Here is a 25,603-nt window from a genome sequence, read left to right as displayed (position 1 = left end):
TAAATACTTTAGTGCACCAAAGGACACATCAAGAAAGTGAAAGGCAACCCATAATATGGGAGGAAATATTTGCAATCCACACACGTACAAAAAAACAATATATAATGAATACTTATAACCCAACAATAAAAAGACAATCCAATTTTAAAATGGACAAAAGATTTGAACAGATTTCTCCAAAGACATAAAATGGTCGGCAAGTACAAGAAAGTCATCAACGTCACAAGTTGTTAGGGAAATGCAAATCAATTACAATGAGATACCACTTCTTACTACTAGGATAACTAATATACAAAAAAAATGACAATAAGAGTTTGCAAGGAAATGGAGAAAAGGGAACTCCATGCACTGATGGTTACAATGTAAAATGGTGCAGCCACTTTGGAAAACAGTCTAGTAGTTCTTCAAATATCAAACATGTGGTTACTTTATGACCCAGCAATTCCACCCCTGGTTAGATACCTGTAAAGTGCATCATGGAATGCTGCATCACTTCTGGTTGTGTCCGTGAGGGTATTTCAGGAGCATCTGAATTGATAGACAGCATAGCATATTGTCCTCCCCAATGTGGGTGGCCATCATCCAGTCTAATTTAGGGCCTCATTAGAACAAAAAAGCAGAGGAAGATTGAGTTGTCTTTTGCTACCTGACTATCGAGCTGGGATAATAATCTCCTGCCCTTGATGTCCCTGCTTCTCAGGCTTTGGACATAGAATGGAATCTACACCTTTGGATGGCTTTCAGGTGTTTGAACTGCACCACCTCCTTTCTTAGGTCTTTTGACTAGGGATGGCAGAACATTGGACTTCTCAGCCTCCATAGCCACGTGAGTAGTTCCTTACAATAAACATCATGTATGTGTGTGTGTATATATGTATATATGTGTGTGTGTGTGTGTGAATAGCAGTGCCATTCACATATTCTATATATAAACATATATAAAAGATCTTTCTGATCTCACCATAAGGTTCAAGGCTATAAATTCCATTCCTCTGAAGAACCCTGACTAAAACAATACCCAAGAGAAATTAAATGTTTGAATGAGAGATATATGTGAATATTCAGAGCAGCACTACCCAAGTATATATCAACTAATGAAACATGTAGTATAGCCACATAATGGAATATCATTCAGCAATAAAAAGGAATGATATATGCTAAAACATGAAACTTCAAAACATGCTAAGTGAAAAGAAGCTATTGGCAAAAGATTGTATGATTTTGTTTACATGAAATGTCCCAAAAAGGCAAATCTATAGAAACAAAGTTTAGTTGTAGTTGCCCAGATGTTAAGGGAAAAGGAAAATGGGGATATGACAGCCAAAGGGTTCTTTTGGAGCAATGAAAAGGTTCTAAATTGTGTTGGTTACACAACTCTAAACTTAAAAAAATTTTTTGACTGTTAAAGTGTCAAATTCATAAATTTATTGAGATATGTGAATTATATCTCAACAAACTTAAAAAAATGGTAGCTACATCATTCGGAGCATAAAAAAATTTAAAGTCTGAATCACCTAGAGCAGTAGCATACAACATATATTAGCTACCATTATATTTTTACCACTAAATAGTAGAACTTAACATTAAATTATAATCAAAAGAATATGATATGAGCATAAGTAAATATTGGCACAGAAGAGTCTAGAAACTGATACGAGCATATTTGGAATTTATTGTTTAATAAAGATGGAATTTCAAATCAGTAGATCAAGAATAGTTTATTAGTAAGTGGTACTACAACCACCAGCCATCTTTTCTGGAGGAAATACCTGCATCCACTACCCAGCACCACATTGCCAAAATTTGATGAGGATGAGATATTTAAATGTCTTTAAAAGTAGAAATGTCTTTAAGAAGAAAATTACAAAATCTGTGTAGTTTAAAGAGACGTTTTAAAACAAGGACGGAAATAGATTCTTTGGCTACATAAATTCAATATTTTGTGCATCAACAGATGAAACATTAACCTAGAAAAACAGTTATGAATATAATAAATGCATAAAACATTTGATAATGCACATCACCAACTCTTGATAAAATGTGTTAAGTCAGGGTTTAAAAATCTTCACAAAGGTCATCCAATGAAAACCACAGGAAGCATTATTACTGGAGAAGCTTTAGATCTCAGGAAGTGAAGAGTGCTTTGTATCAGTGCTATTTCAAAACACCACCACCACCAAAAGGAGATATACATTTTAGAATAGGAAAAAATATATATATATGTCTGTGTCTGTGTGTGTGTATATGTGTGTGTGTATGTGTGTGTGTGTATACATTTGCCAAAAATATTACACTGAAAACCCAAAAAGATCTATTAGAGTTTACCACGGTGTCCAAATAAAGGCCTAATAATGGGACCGATGAGAGGATAGCGACCGCTTCATGGATTGGCAGGATTATCAATAAGGGAGAATCAGTGTAAAGGCTCTAGGAACCAGGAGAGTGGCAGGTAGAAAAACTTTTCAGGTGCTTGCCAGTGGGGTGGGTCCCTACCAGCAGGCTCACTCTTGATAACTGAATATTCAGCTGCCCAAATAGGCACCTCCAGCCCGGCCCTCAGCCCGTAGCCCCGCCCACGAGGCTGGTGCTAGCTTCAACTTTTGAGTCCGGGCCTCCATCCCTTTTTTCTTGAAAGGCCATGTTTAGAAGTTTTGTGGGGATGTACAGGGTCCTCGGCCAGCGCCGAGCCTGCCGGGGTGTTACAGTAAATCTGTATGTGTGTACCCAGATAATGCAAACCTAAAAAATGTAAACATGTTTAGATCACCCGAAGTGTGAAACTTGTTTTGACTCAGTAATATAAACAGACACGCGTGCAGCTGGTTGATAAGACACCAAAGATGTCATCATAGAGTATAAAGCAAAAGGAACTCTAATGCACACTTAGAGAGTGTGCTCCCTATCCTCCCGGGACTACTTTCCTCCATTTCTTGCTTCCTGACCGCTCTGCTTTGAAGAAGAAGCCTCCGCTGATTGACCATCGCAGATCAACAGCATTCCAGCCAGCATGGACCGGTCACCGCTTAATACGTGTCTTGTACCCGCCAGCACTGAGGGGTGGTCTACTAGGACTGAAATCCATCAGGATCTAGTATGATTAAACTTCTGTGATGCTCTGGCAGCTATTTGTGTGTGTGTCGTCCTTGCTTAGTTGGTTACTCGCTGGGCTTGTTATATATAGGTATCTCAGACGAAGTGCTCCGGGAAGCTCGTACTGGCTTGGCCTTAGGGAGCAAGTTGAGCCACCTGTGCACACGTCCATGGAGAAGTTGGACAGGGGGCCAACCGCACCAAGTGGGTAGCAAACTGGAATTCCTCTGGCGTCGCGGGTCAGGTGGACTGCTCGGAGGGCCTGCCTCCCGCCCTGCGCAAGGGGGAAAACGGAGGTGCGGTTCCTCATTCCCGCGACGACTTTTCGGAGGCCCGCTCGTCTTAAAGTGTTTTACGAGGATGGTGGTTCGGCCAACGCCGGTTTCAGCGGGGCCGGCGGGAAAGACGCGAAAGCGGGTAGAGATGGGGGTCAAAGGACGGTTTTGGCCCCTGCTCCGAGACCTGGTTCCCGCGGGGCCGCGGGCCTTGCCAGCACCGCAGGGACCTGGAGGGCACTCGGGCGTCAGTCCCAGGGGCAACCGGGCCGCAAAACGGCGTGAGGGCGCTTCTGCCGGGTCGTTCAATCCACCATGCTCCCTTTTTCAGAGTCCTCCAGAGCAACTTTTGTGACTCCTCCAGGAGTCGGTTGACGCGTGCCCCCGAGGTAAGAGCCTCTCTTTCCTTTTGGACTGCAAAGGAATGTTTCATCTGAAACTGACTCTGAGGGCTCTTTGTTTTGATATAGTCAGGTAGAGATGTAGTAGGCTTCCTTAGATGTCTGTGCTGTGCATATTTCTATATAGAAATACAAGCAAATGTAGACCACAGGTCTTTAAAGAGAAATGAGAAAACTCACCTGTCTCCTCATCAAAACGTCAAGCCTGTACATCCCCACAAAACTTTAAAACATAGGCCTTCAAAAAGAAGGGATGGAGGCTTTTTTCCTTCGGAATGATTGAACTTATTAACAGGATGTTTGCCCTAAGTATGTATTATTTTACGTTTTTCGTTAGAAAAATCTTAAACCTAAATATGAACGTCCAGTACAATGAATGTCCATTGAAGTTGATTCACCCATTTTTAGCATATAGCATCTTTGCACTCTCTGAAGAAATACATTTTCTGGTATATTGATACTCAACCTTTAAACCCTTGGTAGGGAATCTCCTGAAGATAAAGGCTTTGTGCTAATAAAATCACAATACTATTACTTCGCCCCCAAGAGAACCAAAAATAATGTCATTGTTACAGACACAGGGATCTTTGTCCCTCTCAGGATAGAAATCAAGAGAATGCGCGAAATAGATATGCAGAAGGGAAAGTTTATTAAAGCGAGAGCTGGATGCACCAAGGGAACACCCGCCAAAAGAAAATGTCTGTGGCTCCCCCAGGTCTATTGGCATAGTGTTTTTATGGGCTTTTGGGGTTAGGGACTGGATTACCTTTAATGGAGGGAAGAAATAGTCGTAAGTTTTCCCGGAAGGAGGTAGGAATTTCCGGGAATTGGATTGCTACCCACTTTTTGATATTATAGGAGCTGCCTGGGATCTGTCATGGCACCACTGGGTGTACCAGTATGGTAATGAGGATAGATCGACCAGAGGACAGTTCTTTCAACTGTTGTGCATGTGTGGTTTTGTGGCCTTTCCTAAATCTGATTACATCTCTGTTGCAGTTACTGCTCCAACCGTTTTTGTTTCTTTTTGGTGGGAAGGTTTGGTTCAAGGTTACTTCCCCAGTATAGGTTTCAACTAAGTGACTACTGACCACATCATCTACTATCTGTTCTGTGTAAAAACTAAAATCCTCCACATTGTTACAAAATAAACTTTTAGGTGTTTTTGGATTTAGAATGCAATCAGGGTTTATATGTGGCAATTTTTGATGTCTTTTAGTCTCTTAACCTAAAGCATTGGTTATTATTTCTCCTTCATATTAATTTTTTTTTGATGTCACACATTTTTAGAAATTCACACATTATTTTTTCTTTTTCATTGAGGTATAATTGCCATATATCATTCTATTAATTTCAGGTGTACAACATCATTTGGTATTTGTATATATTCTGAAATGATCACCACAGTAAGTCTAGTTAACATTTATTACCATATAAAGCTGGAAATTTGATGAGAACATTTAAGATCTACTCTCTTAGCAACCTTCAATATTCAACACAATATTATTTACTATAGTCACCATTACATCCCCAGGACTTATTTTATAACTGGAAGTTTGTACATTTTGACTAACTTCACCCATTTCTTTCACCCTACCTCTGGCCTCTGACAGCCACTAAATCTTTCCCTATATTCATGAGCTCTAGTTTGTTGGTTGGTTTCAGGTTTCGGGTATAAGTAAGATCATATGCTATTTTTCTTTCTCTGACTTTACTTAGCATAATACCGTCAAGGTCCATCCATGTTATTACAAAAGCCAAGATTTCCTTCTTTTTTTATGGCTGAATAATATACCATTGTGTGTGTGTGTGTGTGTGTGTATGCACGCACAAGTGTGTAACTTTTTTAATCCATTTATCTACAGGCACTTAGGTTGCTTCCAATCTTAGCTATTGTAAATAATGCTGCAATGAATGGAGGTGCATATCTTTTCAAGTTAGTGATTTTGTTTTCTTCAGATAAATGCCCAAAAGTGAAGTGGTTAAAAATATGATAGTTCTATTTAATTTTTTGAGGAAACATCATTCTATTTTTCATAGTGATTATACCATTTTACATCCCCACTAACAGTGCAGAGGAAAGTGACCTTTCCTCTACATCCTTCTCAACACTTGTTATTTCTTGTCTCTGATACCAGCCATCCTAACAGGTGTGAGGTGATAGCTTATTTTAGTTTTGATCTGCAGTTCTCTTAAAAGTAGAAATGTCGAGCACCTTTTCATATGCTCACTGGCCATCTGTATATTTTAGTTGAAAAAATGTCTATTTAGAACATTGCTCACTTTTTAACCAGTTTGGTTTTTTTGCTATTGAATTATATAAGTTCTTTATATATTGTGAATATTAACCTCTTATCAGATATATGGTTTACAAAAATGTTCTCTCATGCTGTAGGTTATCTTTTCATTTTGTTGATGGTGTCCTTCACTGTGTAGAAGTTTTTTAGTTTGCTGTAGTCCCACTTGATGATGATGATGATGATGATGATGATGATGATGATGATTATCTGGTCACCTTTGTTTTTGGTGTCAAATTCAAAAAATCATCTCCAAGACAAATGTCAAAGAGCTTACTGCCTGTGTTTCTTCCTTGGAGTTTTATGACTTTAGGTCTTACATTCAACTTTAATCTATTTTGAGTTCATTTTTGTGTGTGTATAAGATAATGGTCCAGTTTTATTCTTTTGCATGTGGCTGTCCAGTTTCCCCAACATCATTATTGAAAAGATGTCCTTGCCCCCATTGTACATTTTTGGCTCCACTGTCATAAATTAATTGACCATAGTTGTGAGGGTTTATTTCCAGGCTCTTTCTTAAATTCCATTGATCTGTATGTTAGGGGTGTGTGTGTGTGTGTGTGTGTGTGTGTGTGTGTGTGTGTGTGTGTGCGCGCGCGCGCGCGCACGCGCGCACATGCGCCAATACCATAATGCTTTGATTACTACAGATTTATAATTTAAATTATACAGGATGATTCCCCAAGCTTTGTTCTTTCCAAAATTGTTTGGTTATTCGCAATCTTTCGCGGTTCCATACAAATTTTTGGATTTTTTTGTTCAATTTCCGTGAAAATTCCACTGGAATTTTTATAGGGATTTATTGAATCTTTATATTGACATGGGTAGTAGGGATATTTTAACAATAATTATTTCGATCCATGAGCACAAAATATCTTTCCATTTATTTGTGTTTTCTTAATTTCTTTCATCAGTTTCTTAAAGTTTTCAGTGTATAGGTGTTACACCTACTTGGTTAAATTTATTCCTCAGTATTTTACTTTTTCCAATGCAATTAAAAACGGAGTTGTTTTCTTAATTATTCTTTCTGATAGTTTGTTACTAGTATGTAGAAAACAATTGATTTTGTGTATTGATTTTGTATCCTGCAACTTTCCTAAACTTTTTAAAATTAGTTTTAACAGGTTTTTTTGGTGCAATCTTTTGGGTTTTCTTTATATAATATGTCATCTGCAAACAGTGACAGTTTTACTTCTTCCTTCCTGATTTGGGTGCCTTTATTTCTTTTTCTTGCCTAATTGTTCTGGCTAGGACTTCCAATGCTATGTTAAATAAAAGTGATGAGAATGGGTATCCTTGTCTTCTTCCTTAGAGCAACAGTTACCAACTTTTTGGGGGCCAGGGACTGGTGCACCTGTGAGAGTCTATGATATAAGGTGAAACTGAAGGAGTGATGCTAGTGCTGGGGAGTGGCTGCAAATACAGATGAAGATTTGATCACTCACCCACTGCTCACCACCTACTGTGCAGCCTGGTTCCTAACAGGCCTCAAACTGGTACCAGTCTGCAGCCCAGAGGTTGGGGACTTCTGTCTTAGAGGTAAGGTTTTCATTCAGTTTTCTACTGTTGAGTATGATGGTAGCCGCAGGCTTGCCATGTATGGCTTTTTTTGTATGTTGAGGTATATTCCCTCTATACTCATTTGGTTGAGAGTTTTTTTTTTTAACATGAATGGATATCGAATTTTGTCAAATACTTTTTTTTGCATCTATTGAGATGATCGTGTGACTTTTGTCATTTATTTTGTTAATGTGATATACCACATCGATTGATTTTCAGATATAGAACCATTCTTGTATCCTTGGATAAATCCCACTTGATCACATTATTTTAAAATATATTGTTGAGTAAAATTTGCTAATGTTTTGTTGAGGCTTTTTGCATCTATGTTCATCAGGGACAGTGTCCTATAATTTTATTTTCTTGTGGTGTCATAATCTGGTTTTGGTTTCAGGGCAATGCTGGCCACATAAAATGAACTTGGAAGTGTTTCCTCCTCTTTTTTTTTTTTTTGTCTTTGAGAAGAACTAGTATTCATTCTTCTTTAAATGATTAGTGGAATTCACCAGTGAAGCCATCTGGTCCCGGACTTTTGATTATTGGGAGCTTTTTGATACCAGATTCAATCTCCTTACTAGTAATCGGTCTGTTTAGATTTTCTTTCTTTATGATGAAGTCTGAGTAAGTTGTATGTTTCTAGAAGTTTATCCATATCTCATAGGTTTTCCAGGTTTTTGATGTATAATTGTTCATAGTTGTCTCTTATAATCCTGTTTATTTCTACGGTAATGGTTGTAAGATCACTTTTCATATTTAATTTTATTTTAGTCCTCTTTTTTCTTGGTAACTCTAGCTAAAGCTTTGTCTATTTTTCGTTTATTTTTTCAAGAAAATAGCTATTTTATTGATCTGTGCTATTGCCTTTTTAGTCTTTCATTTATTTCCATTCTGATGTTATTTCCTTCATTCCACTGTCTTTGGACTTCATTTGTTTTTCCTTTAATAGTTTCTTGAAGTGTAAATGCAGGTTATTTATTTGAACATTTTGATATTTCTGATTTTATTTGTATAGTGTGTTGAAAAGTTTACTTCATTTCTTGTATTTCCTGTCAACTGGCAATTGGGTCCCAAATAGCAGTTGGTGAACTTTTCTTTTCAAAAAGGACCAGATAGGAAGTACTTTATGCTGTGCAGGCTGTAAGGTCTCGAATTAGTTAGTTCTACCTTTGTATAGGGAAAAATAGTCATAGATCTTAGGAAGTAAATGGTTATGGCTATTTTCCCATAAAATTTTATTTATGAAAACATGCCTATATGTCATACTTTGCCAACTCTTAGTCGAGAGACTTCAAAAGATTATTTACAAACTATTTTGTAGGTAAAATTGCATTTCATTGGGAAGATACAGATTTATATCATCCTTCTATTAGTGATTCTATGTTTGATTACCTAAGGTAGGGATCACAGAGCCCTTTCTTTTAAAGATAAACTTTTTCTTTTTGATAAGGAAGTACTATGCAGAATGATGTTCTGAAACTCAGAATATCTTGTTCCCCAACAATCTTTCTAACAATTTTTCTAGCATCCCTCAGTAAGCAGCAATATATAGAGCGATCTCTATATATTGTTTCACAGTTGGAGAGGTGCATTTTCAAAGCAAGATTTTAAGGTTGGTATTCTAGGTCTAAAGGCAAATACGTTTTTAATTTTTCTGGATATATTAATTTCTTCCATAGATCTTGTGCCATTTGGTAGTTTCTGAATTAACTTCGAATATGTTTCAAAATTATTCTGGAAAACCATAAGGAACACATTTTAGGTTTAACTGCAAGGCACTTGTTTTTAAAAGACCATTCAGTCACTTTCTTCCTGAGTAAGAACATGCAAATGTATTTGATTGTGCACAGACATTTTATGTGATTCCTGTTCACTTTTTATATTGTAGTTCTATTTCATATGACTTCAATTTGTGTATGGCTGTACTGTAACATTTTTGTGGGGAATGGCAATTCTTTGACAATCCACAGATGATCATTGAGTTACTTTAATGAGCTGGGCTGTGTGCCAGGGAGAGGGCAACAATGGCCATCAAAGCAGAGATGATCCTTCCATTTTGAGCCTTACAGTCTACTTAGGAAGACCAAATTTTAAATGACTACTAGGAAGATTGCTACCTGGACATAATAGTGGCTTAATATGGGTGGTGGATGGTGGGGGAGGGGGGAGATGTATTTGGAGGAGTCGATACATAAGTTAAAAATGAAAGCACGGATATGATTTAGCTAGTCAGATTATTGAGCTAGGGCACATGTAGAGTGAATGAGAACATTTCAGATGAAGGGAACTTTGTGAACAAAGTACCAGAGCTTAATGTATTTCTTAAGCTGAGGAAAGAGAGTTAGCTGAAGCAGAGCAGAACCAGAGAGTGGTGAGAGGTAATTTGGACAGTAGGGGCAGAACCAGAGGAATTATATACTCTGGACTATATTCTAAGATCATGGGAAACTTATGAAATATTTCAAGCAAGGGAGTAATTTTGATCTACTTAAGTACAATATCTAAACTCCTAGTTTGAGAATGAATGCATGGACTCGGCACAGAAGCTCATGATGAATAAGTTTTAAAACATGATGGCAACATATAATTGAATTATTAGGAAAAGAAAATAAATGAAATCATTCGAGACTTTTATAGAAGGTAAAATTAAGAGAATTTTAATTACTAAATGGTTATTCCTTCATCTGTTGATTTACTAGAGGACATTTTGCACTTAGTGCTTAAATGGCTGATTAAGACATAATGAAAAAATTTAATCCCTCAAATTTTGTCAGTCTAACTGGATATTCTGTTTTCTAAAGACTAAATCGCAATGTTAACCTCTAAGAACTTGTATATAAAATAAAAATGGGAAGGAGATAGAATCAAATGGTAGTTATATAAACATGCATGTAAACAAGAATAAAGAGAAAACATAAAACTACTGCAGCTTTTGTATCTGTAATTGGTCTTGAGGTTGTGGCTGATATCCATGGGTTACTTCTTCAACAGCCAGTTGAAGGATGAACTTCATGAGTGTCTTCCAGATTCCATTCATGTAGTCTTTAGTGATGTAAAACGTAAATGGAGCCACTTTAAAATGGAGTCAGAGCTGCCATCCTAGAGGAACTGCCTTACACATCTTGTGCATCAAACCTCTGGATGTTAAAACAGGGCTAAAATAACCTTCGGACAACACTGTGTTCTAAAGAATTATTTTCAGAGATAACAAGAAAGCAGATATTATGACTACAGAGCTCAGCTTGAAAATTAAAAACATTGTTTGGAATTCATATCACTACATTAGCTTATCTGCACTAATAAAAATGTCTCCCTTCTATTAATTGTTCTCCTTCCCTTTCCTCTAAATTCTAACTCACACACATCTCCCATGGTGAGCTGAAAAATAACCTCCCAAGACATTTGTGTACCATTTTCCAGAATATGTGAATGTGTACTTTAGATGGTAAAAGGCTCTTTAAAGATTTAATTAAGTCAAGGATTTTCAGATGAGGAGGTTATTCTGAATTATCTGGGTGGACTCAATGTAAATACAAGGGTCCTTTTATATAGAGTTAAGTAAGTAGGGCTAGAGAGAGATTTGAAGATGTTATACTGTTAATTTGAAGAAGGTGACTTTGAGAAAGTCACCGTAAGCTAAAGAACGCAGGGGGCCCTTAGAATTTGCAAAAGGCAAAGAAACAGGTTCTCCTCTAGAGCTTCCAGAAAAAAGTAGCCCTGCTGATACATGTTAGACTTCTGACCTCCAGAGTTGTAAGATAATAAATTTGTGTCATTTTAAGCCACTAGAGTTATGGCAGTTTGTTATAGCAGCAATAGAAAATGAATAAACCTCTCTACCCAAATCTCTGTCTTATTGGCACTGAGTAGTCAAGTCCCATCATCTCTCCCCTGGACTACTTCAACAGCCACCTAACTGTGCCCTCTGCTTCTAATTTCTCCTATTCAAAGCAATCCTAAAATTTTTATATCATATTGTGGCACGGCCCTGGTGATCAATTGCATTTAAAATCCTAACTATGTCAAAGTCTACATTTCTAGGCTTATTTCTAATAAATTAGCCATAATTCCAAATGTTCTCCTGAAATGCCTTCCTATTGAATACCTCCATGTTTATGTACATGTGGTTCTGTCTTCCTCTAATTCCCACTCTCCTATCCTATGTACTTTCTACCCAAACCCATTCTCCAGTTAAATTTCTACTTATTATTTGTTACTTAATGCTCAAGTATATTCTCCCCTTAGAAGTTGTTCCTTACTTCCAAGTGTCGGTGGAGATGTGGGAAACCTGGAACTTCCATTCATTACTGGTGGGAATGTAATAGGTATGGCCACTTTGAAAAACAGCTTGGTGAGTTTCTTTCTTTTTTTTTTTTTTATTCTCTCACAATTTAGGAGACAAGAATCTGAAATCAGGGTGTCAGTAGGGTTGGCTTTGAAAGAAGATCCCCTCCACCCCCTTCTTCCAGTTTCTGGTGGTTATGGGCAGTTCTTGACCTTTTTTAGTTATGGCTGCATCACTCCAGTCTCCCCCTTGGTCTTTACATGACCTTGTTCCCTATGTCTTTGTGTGTCCTTTTCTCAGTTTGGCAGTTTCTTAAAGTTTAAACATAAATTTATTATTAGACCCAGTAATTACACTTCGACTCATCACCCCAATGAAATGAAAACACAGGTCAACACAGAGACATGTCTACAAATGTTAATAATAGCATCAGTCATAATAACCCCAGACTGGAATATCCAAATAGCTATTGGCTGGTAAATGGTTTAAAAAATATATGGTACAACCATACATTTGAATACTATTCTGCAATTATAAGGGACAAAATATACTAATATATGTTTTCTACATGAATAAATCTAAAAGATCATTATGCTAAAATACAAAAGATTATGCTAGATACAAAAGGTATAATATTGTATGATTCCACTGATACATCTAGAAAAGGCTAATTTATAAAGACAAAAAAAGGCATATAAGTGGTTGCTTGAGGTGGGAGCAGATATTAAAGGTAAATGAGCACAAGGGAACTGTGGGTGATGATTGAAATGTTTAAAAACTGAATTATGGTAATATTTGCATGACTCTATAAATTTAATAGAATTATTGAATTTAACTTTTCATGGGTAAATGGCAGGGTATCTGAGTTATACCTCAATAATCTGTGAAATAAAAATTTTTAAGTTTTCTTTGTAATTAACTCAAGGTGAGTAGAAAACATTTACCTTTGTTTTCAGCAGTCTCTGTTACTTACAAATTTGTAATACTTACCACTCTGTTGTAATCATGCTTATATTTTTGATTCTCTCTTCAATTTGTATACAGTAAGCAATAAATACACATTGGATTAAACTCAGTGGAATAAAAGTGAATTGAATCCACATCGAGTATGTTTTTCCTCAATAACAAATTATGGTTTTTCAGTAATTTGAAGCTCTTACTATATATACACCTACTACTTGATTCTTCTTTCTTTCCTTCCCTCCCCCCCCCCACAAAAAGTACTTAGTTCCATTTGTGATAGTGTTTGATAATCTTTATAACCTTAGTTTTGGTTCCCCAGAAGAAGACACTGAGCCAAGGATTCATGTGTAATTACTTTATTATAAGGAGCAAGGAGCATGGAACATGGGTTAGACAGAGGAGATGTGACACAGGGAAGAAAATACGTCTAATAAAACTTACATTATGTCAGCTCCCACAAAGAGTGAGCAGAGTTTTCATCCTATAAAGACATTCTGGAAAGTGGTACAAAATCAAAACTTTAGGGACTACAATCTTCACTTAGTTCTGAGCTGAGTGACCCATCACAGACAAGGGTCTCCTTGGCTAAGGAACCTTCCCAAGGCCCCCTTCACATCCTTGTTCCTCAAGCTATAAATGAAGGGGTTCAACATGGGGGTAACCACTGTGTACATCACTGAGGCAACTGAGTTTCTTAGGGAAGAATAGGTCACAGCAGAACTGAGATAGACCCCCAGGCTTGTCCCGTAGTACAAGGAGACCACAGAGAGGTGAGAACCACAGGTGGCAAATGCTTTACATTTTCCCCCTGTAGAGGACAGTCTCATTAAGGAGGAGACAATCTGAGAGTAAGAGAAGAGGATTCCAGTGAGAGGAAACACACCAAGTAGGGCAGTGGTCACATATAAGAAGATGTTATTGATGAGGGTGTCAGAGCAGGCCACTTTGAGAATCTGAGTAATTTCACAGAAGAAGTGTGGAATTTCAGTGCCTGGACAAAATGTCAGCTGCCTCATCAGTAGAATATGAAGCAGGGAAACCCAGAATATGATGGACCAAGACAACAGAACCAGAAGGCCACACAGGCGTGGGTTCATGATGACCGTGTAGTGCAGGGGGTGACAGATGGCTACAAATCGGTCATAAGCCATCACAGTCAGAAGGAAACCATCCATTCCAGCAAAAATCATAAAAAAATACACCTGAATGAGGCATCCAATGTAGGAGATGGTTTTGCTCTGTGTCTGGATGTTCACCAGCATCTTTGGGACAGTGGTAGAGGTGAAACAGATGTCAATAAAGGACAGGTTGGACAGGAAGAAGTACATGGGAGTGTGGAGGTGGGAGTCAGAGGTGATGACCAGGATAATGAGAAGGTTCCCAAGCACAGTGACCAGGTACATAGACAGTAACACTCCAAAAAGGAGGGGCTGCAGTTCAGGATCATCTGAGAGACCCAGGAGGAGGAATTCTGATACTTCTGTGTGGTTTCCGGCTTTCATGTAGCTGGTATGTTTGCTTGAGAAAGTGACAAAAGCAATGTTTAGTGAACTGCCAACTGGCACATCACCTAGTTATCACCGTCCGACTCCAACTTTGCAGGTAGGTCATCATTCACCCTCAATTAGTACTTTCAATGACGGTGATTCACTCAGACAAATGATAGCCATTTTCATGTTAAATGTAATTATTTAGCCTGTTTTGAATTTACGAGAAACCCCTTTTGGTCTCCTACTCACTGGTTCTAATTCTACTTAAATCAATTTCTTCTATGATATGGCCCTTCCAAAATAATTGAAGACATTTAATGTCTTTTATTGGATAATCTCCACATTTCCTTCATTCAAATAGCTCTATAGTTGATATTACTTCCTGGATTCTCAGTTCAAACGACCTTAATTCTATGATCTGATATTTCCCATTGATGTGACAGTCAACTCTCAAGTGCCTTATTTTATTTCTAAAAACGTGGTTATTGCTATTACCTTCTTTGTGAAAATTAAAAATGCTTTTGTAAACTAAGAATTGATCTACCATATGATCCAGCAATCCCTCTACTGGGTATTTACCCCAAAGACTTGAAAAGCCATATCCGAAAAGATATTTTCACACTGATGTTCATAGCAGCATTATTCACAGTGGCCAGGACATGGAAGTAACTGGAGTGTCCTATGATAGATGATTGACTAAAGAAGCTGTGGTACATATATACAATGGAATATTACTCAGCCATAGAAAGAGATGAAATACAGCCATTTGTGACAACATAGATGGACTTTGAGATAATCATGCTAAGCAAAACAAGCCAGACAGAAAAAGTTGAAAATCACATATCACTTATGTGTGTGATACAAACCTAAAACCAACAAATGAGCAGGACAAACAGACACTCATGGACATGGACTATAAACTAGTGGTTACTAGTGCAGTGGAAGTGGGGAGGTAGGGGGAGTAAAAGGGGTCAAATATGTGGTAGCCGAAGGAAACTGGACTTTAGGTGGTAAACACAATAGAATATACAGATGTCAAATTATAATCTACACCTGAAAATACCCCAATAAACTTAATTTTTAAAAAATGCCTTCGTGCACATCAGGATCTCTGTAAGTCATTATTATTATTATTATTACTAACCTATTTTCTTTATTACAATGACCTTTGATATATAACTCTCCCAAAGTGCAGCATAGACTTGTGATTCAGAAAATGGGATCTTGAGTGAGACTCCTTAGAATAAAATGGTTCACCAATTTCTTATCTGTGTAATCTTGACAAAGTTAATCTCTCTTAGCTGCAGATACTTCCCCTCTATAATGGGAATGGTTATTCTCTACACTGTAAGACTAATGAGTTATTTAAATGAGCTGATGCATGTAATTTTCTAGTGTGGTTCTTGTGACATACAGTGGACACTTCATAAATGTGAGCTTCTGTTCTTAACATAACAAATCTGTCTTGCATGGCCCTCATTGATCAATATTCTTTAACTGGAAAAGCCATCAAAGATGGGGTTCGATCATCATTAACACAACAGGTCTGTTGCTTCTTTGACTCCCAAGCAGCACTTCTAATTAATGAAAATCTCTATGGCTCCTCTTTCAGATACTACCTACCAGGTGGATTCTTTCAAGGAGTGGGAAAGCAAGTGGACTACATAGATAAGAGGAAGAAACAAAAATCACAAAACCATTAAAATAAAATACAAAGCTTGTATGAGAGTATGTGTTCATGTGCATGAGCTCTTGAGGAAAGACATGTATTAAAAATCAACACAGTAATTGTCAAAAAAATGTATTGAGATAATGAAGCTCAGGTGCGAGGTGAAGGTTTGTTGGAGTCTTCATTGCGCAGGTGTGAGTGACTGGATCACACTGGTACCTAATTCTCTGCTTGCTTGTTTCTTTGTGTGAGTTTTAAAAAAATGCCTTTTGAGGAGAGGGGGAAGATGGTGGACTAGGTAAAATAAGGATTTGTCTCTTCCCAGGACTGCATTGAAATTACAACTGTTAAGGGTGGAAAATTTTCAGATGAGCCAACTTCTGCTTCTGTAATCTGCTTGCTTGTTTAATGTTAACTGGGATGTGGTTCTAGGAGATGTACTGTGCAAAGATATGCTAACTGCCAACTTCTACTTCTGTAATCTGCTTGCTTGTTTGATGTTAACCAAGGTGTGATAATCTACTCAACGATATGCTAAGGGCCAATTTCTGCTTCTGTAATCTGCTTCCTTTTGTTAACCAGAGTGGTTCAAGGCTTTATAAACTGTCTCTTTTGGGAGCTTGGGACTGATCTCTCCTCTAACCCTGTGTGGTGGAGAGTCAGTCACAGGCCAGCTAATAAAGGCTCATAATTCATCTCAATTGGCTCCATGGGTCTTAGAATTGATCACGCCACTACATGTGGAAGCCCCAGTGAGATCTCTCCAGAGGGGGAGATCTCCTAAGATCCGTGACCCCGGCCACCTAGGCAAAGACCTGCTCCATCCAGGGGATGGCTGCTGAGAGACATTCCTCAGCCCCAGACGCCAGGTGGACCACCCAGAAGGGCAGGTGGACAGAAAAGTTCAATTCTGTAACAATTGGGCACAAGCCATCTGGAGCAGCTTCACCAGTGAGTAAGACTGTGCTTGGTTTTGTCTGTCGGTGGGCCCTAAAGGGAACTAGTGGAAGGCTGGATGCAGCAATACTTCCCTAGTTCGGTCAAGGTCTGAGACGTCAGACTTGACTTCAGGTATTTAGGTTTTGGGGTACGCTAGCGTTTTGTGTTACCCGTAGTTTGTCTTGTCTGTCTGTATTGTTTCTTTCTGTCCAGACTGATCAAATGTACTGTTACCCTTCTATTGCCTTGGTCTTCATAAGTTTACTTATTTTGATTCTTTCCTTAGGTCTGGCCTTCATGGCCCTGTCCAACTATACTCTGGGTCAGAGGATGATCCTAGCCCTGGCTTATTTGGCTTTTGCGAGGATTCTCTCTTTTCTTGCCTGTTTTTACTAACATGGGTCAGGCTTCTTCCTCGAATCGTCCTACCCCTCTGCAGGGACTGAACCTCAGAGGCCTTTCATAGTCTGTGTTCCTTTCCCTACTAGTAATCTGTATAACTAGAAACATCAGAACCCTTCTTTCTCAGAGAAACCACAGGGATTAACCTCTCTCCTGGAGACTATCTTCTTTACTCATCAGCCAACCTGGGATGACTGCCAGCAGCTGCTCCAAGTCTTTTTTACCTCGAAGGAATGAGAGCGGATCCTCCGAGAAGCTGCCAAAGCTGTGTTCAAACTCAATGGGCAGCCCACCACTGATCCTACCTGTGTCCATCATGTCCTCCCGAATACCCATCCACCTTGGGACCCCAACACTGAACAAGGTAAGGAGGCTCTCAAACAGTATCACCAGTTTCTGCTCCAGGGCCTCCGGTCTGCTGCCAGAAGACCTACTAATCTCTCTAAGGTAAGCGAAGTCATCCAAACCAAGGATAAGTCGCCAGCAGCATTTTTGGAATGGCTGTTAGAGTCATACCAGTTGTATGACTCTAAGAAGGCTCAACTCTGCACCACCCCTAGGCAGCCTATCTAGGCTACAACCTACAAAAAGGGAAAGGACCCTGTCCTCTAGTCAGATTGAGGCTATTCTGAGGATACTCCAGCGCCGCACCAAGCGACAGGTTTGAGAGTTCCTGGGAGCAGTAGGTTACTGCAGGCTTTGGATTCCAGGGTTCACAAAAACAGCTAAGCCTCTGTACACTAGTACCAGAGGGAAAGGAGAGGGCCTAGCCTGGGGAAAAGAAGGAAGAAAGGCATTTGAAGCCCTGAAAACAGCCCTAACCACAGCCCCTGCATTAGCCCTGCCTAACCTGGAAAAGCCATTCCAGCTTTTTGTTACCGAGGTGCGGGGAATCGCAAAAGGGGTCCTGACACAGACCCTAGGACCCTGGAAGTGACCAGTTGCATGCATACCTCTCCAAAATATTGAACTACGTGGCAGTAGGATGGCCCAACTGTTTGAGGGTAATCGCTGCCACTGCAGTCCTCACTAAGGAAGCCCTAAAATTGACACTAGGGCAGACCCTCCAGATCATTGCCCCACACGCAGTTAAGTCAGTGCTTCGCAGCCCAGCAGACTGGTGGATTTCCAACGCTCAGATCACCCAGTATCGGGTCCTGCTTCTCAACCCACCTCACATACAATTCCGGAAAACTGCCGCACTCAACTCAGCTATCCTACTGCCTGATGATGACCCTCGCCAACCCCTGTATGACTGCCTTGAGATCCTAGAGAACGTCACCTGCCCCAGACTGGACCTGACAGACAGCCCTTGGCTGGATTCAGATGCTACTCTATTTATGGGCGGGAGTAGCTTTGTCTCAGAAGGAGTCAGGTATGCCGGGGCTGCAGTGGTTACCACTAAGACTGTCATCTGGGCACAAGCCCTAAGCCATGGCACTTTAGCTCAGTGGGCTGAACTAGTAGCAGTGACTCAAGCTTTGCAGTGGGGTAAAAACAAGACTGTTAACATCTACATGGACAGTAGGTATGCCTTTGCCATGGCACACGTACATGGGGCATTATATAAGGAAAGAGGGCTACTCACCTCGGGAGGAAAAGAAATTAAGAATAAGGAGGAAATACTAGCCCTTCTTGAGGCAATTTGGCTGCAAAGAAAGTGGCAATCATCCATTGCCCAGGGCACCAGAACTCGGGCTCTGAGGTAGCACAGGGCAACTCCTTCGCTGATCAGACAGCAAAGGAGGCTGCCCCAAAACCAGTGGGGCCAATTGACATTCTGCTGGCCCTACTGCCCAGGGTGCTAACGGACTCCCCCACCTACACTCCAGGGTAAGCTGAATGGTGCAACAAGATGGGAGGAAAAGAGGAATATTCTGGGTGGGTTAGACTCGCGGACGGCCACATTGTGGTACCTGAGGCCTTGAGCTGAGACCTTATAACCCAGGTCCACCAGAGCACTCACTTGGGAGGGACCAAGTTAATTGAACTGTTGGAAAGAGACTATTACATTCCAGGGCTGCAACAAATGGCCAAGCAGGTATCAGCCCGGTGCCACATCTGCGCACAAGTGAAGCCAGGGCCCTCCAAGGAAATACAACAAGAGATGAGACTTCGTGGACAGGCACAGGGAAAACCTTGGGAGTTGGATTTCACTGAGGTCAGCCTGAGTACCTTTGGATTCAAGTACTTGCTTGACACTTTTTCAGGATGGACTTCCCCACCAAGCAGGAGACAGCTCAGGCAGTAGCAAAGAAATTAGTCTCAGAAATAGTGCCTTGATTTGGCCTGCCCGTAACACTGGGGTCCAATAATGGCCCAGCGTTTATCGCCCAGATCAGCCAATCTCTAACAAAGGTGTTAGGGATCAATTGGAAATTGCATTGCATTTACAGGCCTCAAAGTTCAGGGCAAGTAGAAAGAATGAATAGAACCTTGAAAGAAACCTTAACTAAGTACAAGCTGGAAACTGGCGAAAACTGGGTGAGCCTCCTTCCCTTCACTCTACTAAGGGCACAGTGCACCCCCTACTGTAAGAGAATCACACCCTATAAAATCATGTTTGGAAGACCCCCTCCACTTCTCCCCAAGTTAGAGGAAGATAGGCTTACAGAAGTCCGTAACTTCTCCCTTCTTAAGTCCTTACAGGCTCTCCACCTGGTGCGGCAAAAGACCTACCAGTTAGTTTCTGCAACCAGAGCCCCGGCTCAGCCCCTAGTCCAGCCATACAACTACTCTCTGGGCGACTGGATATGGATGAAGAAAATACAACCTGCCTCACTTGAGCCTCGCTGGGACAGACCTTTTCCTGTCATCTTGGCCACCCCCATCTCTGTTAAGGTAGCAGGACGTCGCCACTGGATTCACTACACTAGGATTAAGGCGGCGCATACTCCTCAGGCATCAAAACAATGGACCCTGCGCCGGACAGAGGACTCATTAAAGATAAGACTATCACGGGTCCAGTCTGGGCCCCCTTAATTCTATCTGTCCTCTTCCACTCTTCTTGATTATAACCCCAGTAACCCCATCAGCCTGTGCCAGTTAACAGGGAGCTTACTAGGTCAGAAACTGGTGTCCCCACTTCCATCATCAGTGCTACAGGACAACCAACATATCACCTAGACTTATGTGACATCCTTGGGCAGTATTAGAACCACCCATACAGGGGACAGTTCTCCCCAAAGGGAGGACCAAACACTGTAGGAGGGCTCACATTCGCAATATGGGAGCAGGGGCCTGCTTCTCACTACCCTCATAGCTACTCCTTCCCATTACTACCTAGTAGCCCCCCAAGGGACTCACTCCTTGTATCAATACTGGCTACTGGTCACAGAGTACCAGAGGATTTGTATATTAGTCCATGTTGTTCCACAAGTATATTTTTACTCTAGAGAGGGGCACGTAAACATTTTCTGTATATAGATCACCAAGCTAAGAGAGCAGCCCCTATCTTAGCAATGCCTTGCTAGTAGCTATAGGCATTGCAGGTTCCACCGCAGTAGGGACCACAGCTCTAGTCACTGGAGATTCCAACTACTGGACACTCAGTGAACAAGTAGACAAAGATTTACAGGATCTTGAAACTTCAATATCTCACTTAGAAACTGCTGTAAACTCATTAGCTGAAGTTGTCTTACAGAATAGAAGGTTAGACCTACTGTTCCTAAAGCAAGGGGGTCGGTCTTTGTATGGCTTTAGGTGAAAGCTGCTGTTTTAACGCTAACCATTCAGGCATTATTAGAGATAGCCTAGTCAGACAACGGCTCAGCGACAGAGAAGAACAACTCCAGAGGACAGGATCTTGGTATGAGAACATGTTTAACTGGTCCCCATGGTTAACTACTCTGCTTTCCTCTATTGCAGGACCCCTAATATTAGCATTTCTAGGGACCTTGTATAATTAGTTGGTTAACTACGTATGTCAAAAAAAGGGTTCAGGCAGTGAAACTCATGGTTCTCAGAACTCATTACCCACCACTCCAGGCTGACGAATCAGTGACTTGAATTCCCCTAAAAACCAGTGGGGAATGTTAAAGATGGAAAATTTTCAAATGAGTAAACTTCTGCTTCTGTAATCTGCTTGCTTGTTTAATGTTAACCAGGGTGTGGTTCTAGGAGTTGTATTATGCAAAGATATGCTAACTGCCAACTTCTGCTTCTGTAATCTGCTTGTTTGTTTGATGTGGCTCTAGGCTTTATAAACTGCCTCTTTTGGGAGCTTGGGGCTGATTCCCTGACCCTGTGTGGTGGACAGTCAGTTGCAGGCTGGCTAATAAAGGCTCATAATTCATCTCAATTGGCTCTGTGAGTCTTAAAATTGTGCCACAACACAACCAAATTATAAAATAATCAATGTGGAGAATCACCCGACCAGCTGATCATAAAGCCTACATCTGATAATATAAAGGAGCCACATCGAAGCCAGTAGGAGGGGCAAAGTCCCGAATCAGGCTGGACTGGCACCTGTGGGTGGTAGAAGATCATCAGGAGGAAGAGCAAGGCTGCAGAGGCTCTCCTGAAGGAGAGGGGGGTCTTGGTCACATCTGGGGGCTCCCGAGCCCAGGGAAGAGGAGATTCCAACAACTCTGCAGAAACTAGAGGGCATTCTGGCCACTTGAGTGGAATGAAAGGCAACTGAGCCCCTAGATGTCCCTTTGAAGGACCCACACTCACCCAGGACGTTGGCGGTAGGTCTGAGGCTCACGCATGGGATTCATTCTGAAAAAGTCTCCATTACCTGGAGTCAGAAAGAGGGCTGGAAAGCCAGCCACCCTTGTGCCTTAGTCCGGCCCCCACTACAAACCACACCAACCTGATTGTGCAGACCCCTCCCACAGAGACATTAGGAGATACTGGTCTGAGGGGATCAGCCCACCCTGCTTAACCTGCGGAATGCTCGGGGCAGTTGCTTATAGTTGGCTGCCAAGCCCTGAGCTGAGCGATTCAGAGTGAAGTATTCACAGTGAGGCAGTCATTGCTGTGAACAGCATTTCTAATCCCAGCAATAGCGGCCATCTCTGTGAGCCCCATTTCAGAAATAAGGTCAGGCAGATCATTGCTACCAACATGATCTTGGGCAGATATCGGGGACTTGTGGGCCAGTCCCAGACAGCAGTTGGTCTTCCTGTGATTTGGGTCATCTGTGGGAACTTACAACAGTTACCACATTTCCAGCGCGATTTAGGCTGTTTTGATCTGACAGCCACTGTCTCTCTGAGACCATGCCCCACCCAACCTGTAGACTGCTTGGGGCAAGTATTATTGGCTTGCTGCCAAGCTCAGCTCTGAGTGATTCAGGACCAAGTGTTCACAGCTGGGTGGCCATGGCTGTGAGTGGCCTATCCAGTTGCAGCAAAAGTGGCCAGCCCTGTAAGCTACATTTCAATTCCCAGCGGGCGACCAGTGCTATGAGCCTCATTTCAACGGAAAACATGGTGGAATGAGAGACGTCCCCAAATCTCTCCACTTGAAACAACAATAAGTCGAATGTCTAAAACTCAACAAAAAACACCCACACTGCCCACCAGCACGTCTGAACATGGGATCTGCACGTAAGAGCTACCACAGGTACTTTAAGGCACTATATAAAGCAGGGATTTAAGAGCTTAGACGCCACCTACTGGACACCAAAAGAAAAGCGCTTTCTTTGCAACAGACTACAGTCAGACCTTTACACAATAAAACTTCTTTCTGGAAAATAGTATAATACACTTCCATTAATTCCCAAGGGGGAGAAAGAGTCCATTAAACACCATGAACAGCCAAGGTGACAAGACATTTCAGAAAGAAAAAAAATCTCCAGAAAATAAGCTTACAGACAGAAATATGTGACTTAAATGACAGAAAATTTAGGATGGTACTTTGGGAAAACCCCAGTGAGATCGAAAACAAATCATATTAACAATTTCAGAAATTTAAAAAAACAACTAGATGAGCAGAGTGAGGAGATTGAAACCCTCAAAAAAAAAAAAACAACAAACAAATAGAACTTCTGGAGATGAAGAACACACTGCAAGAGTTGAAAAATGAAATAGCAAGCTTGAGAAATAGCATTGATCAAATGGAGGAAAGGATCAGTAAATCAAAGACAGAAATCTAGAAATGCATCAGAAAGAAGAAGAGAGAAAATGAAGAATGAAAGATAATGTATTGAAGGCGAGGAAAAGGAGCAGGCACTAGAAAGCATTTTCAGACGATAGTTGATGAGAATTTCCCAAATCTAAGGAATGAGCTTGAGCTTGGAATTTGAGAAGTCAACAGAATACTCAATTATCTCAACCCAAAAAGACCTTCACCAAGACACATTGTATTAAAGTTATAAAAAATCAGTGACAAAGACAGAATTCTCAAGGCAGCCAGGGAGAAAAAAAAATGATGACATATAAAGATAAACCCATTAGATTATCTTCAGACTTCTCGGCGCAAACCTTACAAGCCAGAAAGGAAAGGAATCAAATATTTAAACTATAAAGTGAAAGGAACTACCAGCCTAGAATAATGTATCCAGCTAAGCTCTCCTTTAGACATGAAGGAGAAATTAAGACTTTTCCAGACATACAAAAATTTAGAGAATTCTCCACTGCAAGACCTGCACTACAGGAAATACTGAAAGAGCTCAGCTCACCTAAAACAAAATAACAGCAACAACAAATAACATAATTAGGAGTAAGGTGACTATAAGCAATTAGAAGCAAAGGAGTGCAACCCTTACTAAGAACAGGGCATTATAGCTTAAATAATAAGAAGTGAATTGTTATAATAAGATAGTAATGAGCGTTCAGCATACATAGGGACAAATTGAGATAACAATGACTAAAAAGGGGAAGATTCAAAGATCCAAAGAGAAAAGAGATAAGGCACACATAGAAGAAAATGGATGACTATATATATAACTATCCTTTTCATATTCATAATGCTAACCACACACCAAAGATTCAGAACTGAAGTATATAACATAAAACAGGAAGGACCAGAGGCAAAACCCACAAAAGTCAACCAAAACAAAGAAAACAAAACACAAGGACAAGGAAGAGTAGAAACACTGAGCTGCCAGAAAGCAAAAGATAAAATGGCTATAAGAAGTCCTCATACTTCAATAATCACCCTAAATGTAAATGGATTGAACTCACAAATAAAAAGGCACGGAGTTCCAAGATGGATCAAAAAACAAAACCCAACCATATGCTATCTCCAGGAGACATATCTGAGCTCCAAAGACAAATATAGACTCAAAGTGAAAGGGTAGAAAATGATATTGCAAGCAAATGGCATTCAGAGAAAAGTGGAAGTAGCGGTACTAATATCAGATGAACTAGACTTCAAAATAAAAAAGGTAAAGAAAGTTACTGAGGTAGACTTTATAATGCACCAAGAAGACACAACACTTATTAATATCTATGCTCCCAATTAGGGAGCCCTGAAATATATAAAGCAATTACTGACAGAACTACGGAGAGAAACAGACCAAAACACTATCTTAGTAAGGGATCTAAATACCCCACTGTTAGATATGGACAGATCATCCAAACAATAAATCATCCAAACAAGAAAATCAATAAGGAAATAACATCCTTAAATGATGCATTAGACCAACTGGATATAATTAACATTTACAGAGCCTTCCATCCCAAAACATCTGCTTATACATTCTTCTCTAGTGCACATGGAACATTCTCAAGAATCAATCACATACTGGGACACAGATAGCCTCAACAAATATAAGAGAATTAAAATCATACTAACCATATTCTCTCATTATAATGCTTTGAAACTAGAGTTCAACTGCAAAAAGAAAGCAGGAAGAACCATAAATACATGGAGATTAAACAACATGCTACTGAAGAAAAGCTGGGAGAATCTCTCAGAATAACTGAGAGATCAAAAGATACATAAAAACAAATGATAATGATAGTACAACATATCAAAACTTTTGGGACACGGCAAAAGCAGTCATAAGAAGAAAGTTCATATCACTACAAGCCTACCTCCAAAAACAAGAAGAAGCCCAAATAAACAACCTAATGCTTCATCTTGAAATGCTAGAAAAGGAAGAACAAATGGAGCCTAGAGTTAGCAAAGGAAAGAAATCATCAAAATTAGAACAGAAATAAATGAAATTGGAAAAAAATAGAAAAAAAATGCAACAAAGAGCTGGTTCTTTGAGAAGGTTAATAAAATTGACAAACCCCTGGCTAGGCTCACTAGAGAAAAAAGAGAAAGGACACAAATAAA

At 40.1% G+C, this 25,603-nt stretch overlaps 2 protein-coding genes across 3 annotated transcripts in view; one reads left to right on the top strand and one right to left on the bottom strand.

The window, feature by feature from the left end:
- The window catches only part of LOC107515104 (zinc finger protein 177), a 41,029-nt gene extending 35,989 nt beyond the window's left edge, over positions 1-5,040 (top strand). The window contains exons 7-8 of one of the 2 annotated variants that reach the window (XR_004954934.1): positions 701-826; positions 2,796-5,040. Coding sequence is in view for 1 of the 2 variants with exons in the window: in XM_036233758.1 (XP_036089651.1) it covers positions 701-774 (74 nt within the window). In the remaining variant the exon portion in view is untranslated. Of the gene's footprint in view, positions 1-700 lie in introns of both variants that reach the window. The other variant, XM_036233758.1, reaches the window with a different exon arrangement.
- Positions 5,041-13,431: 8,391 nt separating this feature from the next.
- On the bottom strand, positions 13,432-14,659 carry LOC107515129 (olfactory receptor 7D4). The gene has a single exon (XM_016153617.2). It carries the CDS (start codon positions 14,368-14,370, stop codon positions 13,432-13,434), a length of 939 nt encoding a protein of 312 aa, XP_016009103.2. The 5' UTR covers positions 14,371-14,659.
- Between the last annotated feature and the right edge of the window lie 10,944 nt (positions 14,660-25,603).

The sequence above is a fragment of the Rousettus aegyptiacus genome, unplaced genomic scaffold (assembly GCF_014176215.1).
Source record: "Rousettus aegyptiacus isolate mRouAeg1 unplaced genomic scaffold, mRouAeg1.p scaffold_m13_p_16, whole genome shotgun sequence".
In the NCBI taxonomy this organism is placed as follows: Eukaryota; Metazoa; Chordata; class Mammalia; order Chiroptera; family Pteropodidae; genus Rousettus; species Rousettus aegyptiacus.
The sequence above is the reverse complement of the archived record's forward strand: the minus strand, read 5'-3'. Positions and strand labels throughout refer to the sequence as shown.